At 32.0% G+C, this 7943-nt stretch overlaps 1 protein-coding gene across 8 annotated transcripts; it reads right to left on the bottom strand.

The window, feature by feature from the left end:
• Nucleotides 1-701: 701 nt before the first annotated feature.
• LOC114302316 (UMP-CMP kinase 3) lies at nucleotides 702-7693 on the bottom strand. Of its 8 annotated transcripts, none has more exons than XM_082869332.1 (12): nucleotides 7499-7675; nucleotides 7232-7319; nucleotides 6964-7061; nucleotides 6152-6209; nucleotides 5621-5675; nucleotides 4534-4651; nucleotides 3774-3930; nucleotides 3535-3615; nucleotides 3280-3387; nucleotides 3130-3201; nucleotides 2223-2275; nucleotides 702-908 (listed from the first exon to the last, which is right to left on the bottom strand). In XM_082869332.1, exons 4-11 carry the CDS (start codon nucleotides 6179-6181, stop codon nucleotides 2267-2269), a joined length of 630 nt encoding a protein of 209 aa, XP_082725458.1. In that variant the 5' UTR covers nucleotides 6182-6209; nucleotides 6964-7061; nucleotides 7232-7319; nucleotides 7499-7675; the 3' UTR covers nucleotides 702-908; nucleotides 2223-2266. The 8 variants fall into 8 exon arrangements, with proteins under 8 accessions (XP_082725458.1, XP_082725459.1, XP_082725457.1 ...); XM_082869333.1 differs by having other exon boundaries at nucleotides 6964-7006; nucleotides 7499-7653; XM_082869331.1 differs by lacking the exon at nucleotides 6964-7061 and having other exon boundaries at nucleotides 7499-7684.
• Nucleotides 7694-7943: the final 250 nt, after the last annotated feature.

Genomic DNA, 7943 nt, shown 5'->3' on the forward strand with positions numbered 1-7943 from the left:
TTCCAAATTTATGCTAAGAATTAAAAATGTGGTAGAGATTAAGGCCAAGTTTGGGAAGTGTAAAAAAAGTCAAAAAGTTACTCAAGAAGTTAAAAAGTTATCACTATTCATCAAAAGTCAAATATTACGACTGCACGACTCTCAATCCTAATTTTTCCCTACAAATTAATTTATATAATTTTTTAATACACATTTTTCATAAAAAGTCAAAAAGTTAACTCAAACATTTATATTTTTTCCCTCAACTTTTTAGTCCAAAAAGATAGAAAATACACTTATTTAAGACACCCCAAATAATCTCTAAATGTGTTGTAGAGTTCATGTATAGAAGAAATTGGATTATTAATCTTTCTTATAAATTTTTGAATTTATAGTATTAAACATTGTACAACATCAACTAAGATCTTTGGGAATTGAGAATCATCTTTATGGTCTAGTTTTTTAAATTAGTATTTTGGGAAAATATATATATATATATATATATATTTTTGTGTGTGTGTTTGTTTTTGTCCATCTAAATTTCAATTTTCAAAAGAAAAAAAAAAAAAGTAAAGTAATTTAGGAACAAGTTAAAACTCAAACCAAACAACTGTTATTTGGTGCATCAAACAAGGGCAATTTCTCCTCCCCCTCCAAAAAAAAAAAAAAAAAAAAAAAATAGGGTAAGGGTAACCAATCAAAGAATAGAGGAAGAGCACAGATAATTACTAATATTAATATTATTAATCTGCTAATAAGAATGCAATCATAGTATCAGGATTATAGAGAAAAAAATCTCATGCATAAACTACAACCCTCTGTTTACCAAAAATAATGATATTTAGTAAACTCAACAACCTATTGTAACAAGGGACCAAAAATGCAAGCTCCCTCTAAATTAACCATAATATGCGGCCAAAAAAATGAACCTGAAAAAACAAAAATAAAATTAGATTTGAAGGCATGAAGATTTAAAAATACAATAAAAAGACCAGATCTTGGAAAACACAAAAGACACTTTTTAATCCATAATATTACCATCCCTATCATTTTATATATATATATATATATATAAATTTTAGGATTATTTACACATAAATCCCTAAACTATTTAGAAGTATCACTTTGACCCTTTAAACTATAAAAGCGTACAAATGAACCTCTTAAACTATTGAGAAATATCATTTTAATCCACTAAACTATAAAAGTATACAAATTGACCCCCCTAAACTATTAGCATGGTTCACTTTGATCCCTTCCTTTACTGCATTGTGAGTTAAACAAAACTTTTAAGCATTTTTTAGACGAAAATACCCTCTTCCTTTACTGCATTGAGTTAAACCAAACTTTTAAACATTTTTTAGACAAAAATACCTTTCAACACACTATATATTTACAATTTCATTGTTTTTTCAATTTTTTTTTCTTTAAATATAAGCATTCATCCATTATTATTGTTTTATTATTTTTTTAAATATTCTTTGTAAATATATTTTTGAAAAAAGAATATTTAAAAAAAACAATAACAAAATAGAAAAATGAGAAAAATTGAGAAGTTTCGTCTAAAAAATGTCAATGCAGTAACGGATGGTGTCAAAGTGAAACACGTCAATAGTTTCAGGGGTACATTTGTATACTTTTATAGTTTAGGGAGTCAAAATAATACTTCTCAATAGTTTAGGGGGTCTTCGTGTAAATAACCCTAAATTTTAAGATGATGAAACCTTGCATTATGATTTCTGAATAATTCAAGTAAGTCTTTAATACTTCACCATGCAGAAAAGTAGTTTAGCAAAACAGTAATGCTCCTAGCATAAGGAATGTGTTATCACCACCCCCTTTCACAAAAAAAAAAAAAAAAAAAAAGGAATGTTTTATAGGTTTTACTAACAGAATCTTTTATGCAATTTTGGCCCAGGAAGGGTGGTTAAATAACAAAATATATCTACCACTGCATTTCAAATGTGTCTACTAGGACTAGCACATAATAAGTTAGAATAAGGGCTGCCAATAACAGTTCAAACATTTAAAATTGCCTACCATAAAATAATAGCTAGAATGATAATATTTTGAAAGAACTCGAGAAAAGCTAGTGTTCATGTTCAAAGTTTCAACAACAGTAATCCTTACAAGTGCAAGAGAAAATACTTCCAAACATTCAAAATTTTCAAATATTAACAAGACAAACAATGTTGTAATGAAAAAATTAAACAGATTTCACAAACCTATTGATCATTTTTTACCTCAATTTAGATCTGGTTTGATATCTCAGGTAGGGTAGCAACACCTAGGCAACCTGCAACACCACCATCAGCCATGCCGTATAAGGTTTAAAGAACATTTTAAGGACATTAAAATGGGTGATCAATGGGTTAGATAACAAGTTTCGAGCATTTATCTACAAGAATTGTCCCCAAGGACCTTAAGGTAATTTGCAGTTACCAGTCATGGCATGCCGCATCATCATACAACTGAGTCATTTCCAGATATATGAGCAAAAGAAAAGAAAAGAAAAAAAAAAGTCTACTTGGAGCAACAGGCTCCCACCAAAAGAAAATCTGCATGTGATGCCTAATGAATTTTCTACTAATTTGCCAAATATGCTCATTCCAAAATGGAACTAGCATGGTGCAAATTGACCAAAGAATTATTTTCAACTCAAACGAAGGGTGGTCTCATATGAATGCTAGCACAAATGTAGGAAAAGTCGATGAAATCTAAAATGCCCCAAAGTTGCTTCTTTGTTTAATTGAACATAATCCATGTTTCCCCTGTTTGATTGCACATATTTAGAAGTGTTGCATGCATTTCTTTTTCCCCCCCTTGAATTCATTGTTGACTCATCCACAACACACTTCAATTAATTCCTGAAGTCAAAATTATTGGCAAACATCCCTTCAGACTTTATTTTCACCACGTTAAGATACAACCCTAGCTATCAAAAACATAAAAATCACTTGCACATTTTCTGTTACAGAATACACAACATTAAGCATTTTCAACTCCTAAAATTACAGAAGCATATCATAATTATCAGGACTATGTACGCTTACAGCACTGATACACCACTTGCCTAGACTTTATTCTCCATAGAAACCAACGGTCCCTATAGCGACTTATATTCCATGGAGCATTACTACGGTGCTTTACCTTCTCATGCAATGGGGTGAAAACTGATTTCACAGCTTCAAAAACCTCTTCTACAGGCTTTTCTGCATCAATCTGCAGGTGGAAAAAAAAACACAAAAAATCAGTGGTTTAATAAAAACACTTTCAGAAAGGAGCACAACCAAATCTTACCTTTCTAACCTTCCCCTTAGAGTTGTAATACTCAATCACAGGAAGAGTAGATTCCATGTAAACTTTAAACCGCTTCCGTATTGTATCAATGTTGTCATCTGCTCTTCCCTTTCATTTGCCAAAAATAAAAATAAAAATAAGAGAGAGAGAGAAAGAAAGAAAATGGTAAGACTAAAACCAAAAAAATATATAAAAAATTGGCATAAGAAACAGACACAATAATCCTTCAGGGAACAATAAATCATATTTGTCTACCTGGTTCCGACCCAAAAGGCGCCTCTCCATCACTTCTTCTGAACAATCAAAAAACAGTACAAATTCTGGCTCAATTCTCGTCTGCACACCATCAGTGTTTTTACAATAAGCAAGACAGATTCTAGACTTCTAATTTTTTAATACAAGTATGAATGGATATTCCAGTCCAAGAGTTTGAATTTTCATGTATGCACCTAGAAGGATGCAGATTCAAATAAAATGTCGTATTAGAGACTTACAACAGACTCAAATGCTGCACGGTTCTCCTCATTACGAGGAAAGCCATCAATAAGAAATTTGTCATTATTATTTGCCTGCATTGCTCTTTGAAGGAGCTTAATTGTTACCTCCGAAGGTACAATTTTTCCCTCCTTAATCATGTTCTGAATCATGGTCCTATAAATTATTAGAGAACCGAGTATTTAGAAACAAGGAGTCGTAAAAAGAACTGAAACTTTAATTAACTATTAGAACCCAAATACAGCAACGAAATAATGATATCTGGATCAGTAGATTAAGAAAACATTGGGCTTACTGATGAATTATATTTTTAAACTTTCACATGCACTAGAGAGAGAAGGAAAGAAACTTGGTTAGAAATCAACCAAAAAGATGACACTAACCAATTGATTCAAGGAATCAGTGGACAATCCTATAAAAAAACACCAATGATAACAATACAAGCTGTTTAGAATAAACTATTTTATCAAAAACTTGCATAAAGAAAATAGAAGAAAGAAATAAAGATAGCCCAGAAGAAAATTTTGTTGATCACTTGATGCCCAATCAGGTCAGTAGTTCCTGCCCTAGGATATCTCCCGCTGTGGCATATCAGCTTGAAGGCCTCAACTTGCTTTTCTTTCTGTTTTTTTGGGTTAGTGTATTTTAGCAAAAGGCACTAATTGGCATAACCCATGTCTAAATAATGTAAACTTACATACAGAAGCTTAGATAATCATTGAGAATCCCTACCCAAGTAATCCTCTTAGAAAGACTTACCCATTTTCAGAACCGGATTCTTTTTCTGCTCGGAGAAGATCACCAGCACTTAGATGGGTGTACCCAAAGTGTTCTACAATATTTGTACACTGAGTGCCCTTTCCACTGCCTGGGCCACCTGTTTTATTTGTTGGGGGTCAGGGAAAAGAATCAGCATATCAACTCAGATGACAAAAATGCACCCAAAAATTATGAAGAAAAGACATAGACAAGGAAAGCAGATCCTTAAAAAAAAAAGGAGGGGGGGGGGGGGGGGGAGCCCCAAGCTAAATGCACTGCTAGAATCAGATACTTCCAGCTGAATCCTATGTTACAAGGATTAGACTTAAACCATAATGATTACAAAGACTCATGTGAAAATTTACAATGAAGATGAGGTCGATAACTGGTGGTAGGTCACAAAGGCAAGGTAGTCTTCAGAGAAGTAATAACTAACTACAAAGTGAAAATAAAAGCACAAATTTCACAATCAGCTCTCCAACAAGTTCTTTTGAAACTATATTATCAGTTAATATCTTTGACTATAAATACCAAATAGCCATGAAATAATACTGTTACAATAAACCAAATCCACAGCATATCATCATATAACTGTCACTTACAAACAATTTTACAATTTTTTTTCAAATTACATGTTCATAAAAGTACAAAATACAAATATTTCATGAAAATAACTAATAAAACCTTGTTAAATCATGTGTATAGCTTACTCAATGAGACAATGGACAAAAGACAAACAAATCACTTTGAAGGTAAACCACCAGAAAGTTCTAATTTCAAACTCTATACTTAAGTCGATATTTTAAACTCCCTAAAAAAACAAACATACACAATTTTTAAATAAGTTCAATTGTATGTGTAGATCATTCATATGATAATCAACTGCATACCAACTACAATGACATAAATAAACACACAGACACACAACAAACAAGTTTTGTGAGTTTAACTTGTGGCCAATTAATATGATGCTTTACAGATTCAGCAATTACCATTGAGCATAGAATTAACTGTGCAAGAAAATACCCCATAAACCATGATTGGTTGTTGACAGATGTAAGACTATAAACAGGAACCAAGCACTCACCCAACACAAAAACAACTGTAACCTTCTTTTCACTCAGTGAGCTTCCATTTGCTTCCTGCAATCAGGCATATTTGTCAGATGGCAACCTAGACTCGAATACATATGCATGTGTTCACATGTATCAGATAGAAAAAGATAACTTGTAAGAGAAGCATCCATGCCTAGAGGAAAAGTCTACGTGAATTAGTGGGCCAGATCAGAGCCCTTCAGATAAAGAAGTATCAACACAAGAATTTTTAGTGTTCGCCTACAGTTTGGTCACCAGTAAAACTTATTTGACCACAACTATAATAGGAAAAAACTACACATGCTGCTAGCACTAGTAACAGAGTCTGGAGATGCTTGACCATGGTCAAGAATACTGTGATCATCAAACTGAATCATGTCATATGGACAGGACAAAGCAAAGTATTCAATACAAGCCTTAGTCATGTCAGAAGCTTTGAAATTCAGGCTTGATCAAAGTTTGAAAGCACGTGATTGCAAAACGTAGTTTTGCCTTGTGAAAAAATGACAAAAAATGTCAAATACCTTTTTTCCAGAGTCAACAACAGTCCCCATGAGAGTCAACTAAGTTGCAAAAAGTATTCTGTGCAGAAAACAAGAATTAAGATTAAACATGATAAAGAAAAGAACACACATTTTTTAGGGATTAATTGAATGCACTTTTGAAGTATGTTGAGTGTTTTAAGGTAACACACAAGAAAACTATGATATATCAACATGTTAAAGAAAAATAAAGTGTTGTCCAACATAAACAGATGTTAAAAAAAAAAAAAAAAAAAGGAATGCATGATTTAAAGAAAAAACTATACACAAAACATTGCAATTCTCAGTAAACACAAAATCGGATCAAATTCCTAATAAATGACACTTCATATGGACATCCAGACGACAAGTAATCATGATATTAATGTTTTGAATCCTATGAGCCAGTTCATGTTTAATTATGCACCAATTGTTTATCCATCCCACCAAAATTGAATGATTCCAAAGTGATTTAGATAGAATTGTGCAAGCAAGCTAGTGGCGGAGTATACAACTGCTACCTTTATCACTTAATAAAATTACTATCTTAGAAATAACAAATTGAACTCATATCAATCGACCACCAAACCGCAATGCAACCAAGGGTAAATAAGAAATGGGGTTTGCAATCAACGCTATGAAATGCTGTCACATTAAACAACTGTCAATAAATGGGCTTAAGTAATAGTTATACGGGCATCTCCAATCCTTGACTCAAAACCCATATCAAACTTAAATTTTGGATAAAAATACTCGAAACATACTCCACTTCTCAACCCAAACTTCCAACAATTGAGTTCTAGTTAAATTTTTACCCAAGTCAAGGGAGGTTCAGATGTTTACTCCAAATCTTCAAGTCTTCAAATTCAACACTTTGCCATTAGTGAAGTTCTACTCAAATTTACACTTTAATCTGAGTTAAATAAAGCTTTTACACAAATTATTAATCAAATATGAATAAAATTTTGAATGATGGCACAAGATTGCCAAAGAAACTAAAAATAAAGAATTGATACTTGGAATATACCATATGTATATGAATGCATTCAAAAATCAAAATTCCAGAACATAACAATCAAATACCTCAAATTGAGAAGAACAAAAAAACAGTAGAATAATTTCAACCGGATAATAAGAATCAAAACCATTATTCATCTCAATTGCACAAGATCTGAATTAGAGAAACATAAAATTGAATAGAGATCAGTGGAATAACCAATCAGATCAAATCAAATTAAAATTAAGCACTTTCTGATAGACAATATGCTTGAAATTGAATAAAAGTTTGAATTAACTGAAGCTAAATGTGAAGAACAAAGAACAGAAAGTGGAAAAAGATCCGAGGCTCACCTTGAGAAGAAGAGGCTTTGTTCGAAAATGAATCAGAGAGAGAGAGAGAGAATGAGAGGGAAAATCAGATCTGAGGAAAGAGGCAAAGATGCAAAGAGCTCGCTTGTGGTGTGCGTTCTTTATAGACGAAAAATAAATGACAAAACACACACACACTCACTCACTCTCTCCCTCTCTCTCTCTCTCTATATATATATATATTATATATATATAAACGAGCGTTATGGAAACATAACGACCAACGAGGAATCGCCAACGTTTTAACCGGTCCCGCTTTTATATGGACGGTTCTCTTTCGATTAAAGGCCTGTTTACTTCAAAAAAAAAAAAAAAAAAAAAAAAAAAAAGTTAAAAAGTTAAAAAATTACTATTATATTTAAGTCATATCATTTTATTTAAATCACATCACTTCTCTATCACATCAGTTTAAACTCAATCTATAAAA

This window comes from Camellia sinensis, chromosome 5, assembly GCF_055761805.1.
Source record: "Camellia sinensis isolate YWXY chromosome 5, ASM5576180v1, whole genome shotgun sequence".
In the NCBI taxonomy this organism is placed as follows: Eukaryota; Viridiplantae; Streptophyta; class Magnoliopsida; order Ericales; family Theaceae; genus Camellia; species Camellia sinensis.

Bases quoted from the DNA above. Each gene is read 5' to 3' on its own strand.
- LOC114302316 (XM_028247328.2), bottom strand. From the start codon at position 6,181: ATGGGGACTGTTGTTGACTCTGGAAAAAAG. The intron at 5,676-6,151 runs GTATTTGACATT...GCCTGATTGCAG, and splicing joins TTGTTGACTCTGGAAAAAAG to GAAGCAAATGGAAGCTCACT. The intron at 3,202-3,279 runs GTAAGATTTGGT...TTCCACCTGCAG, and splicing joins CTAAGGGGAAGGTTAGAAAG to ATTGATGCAGAAAAGCCTGT.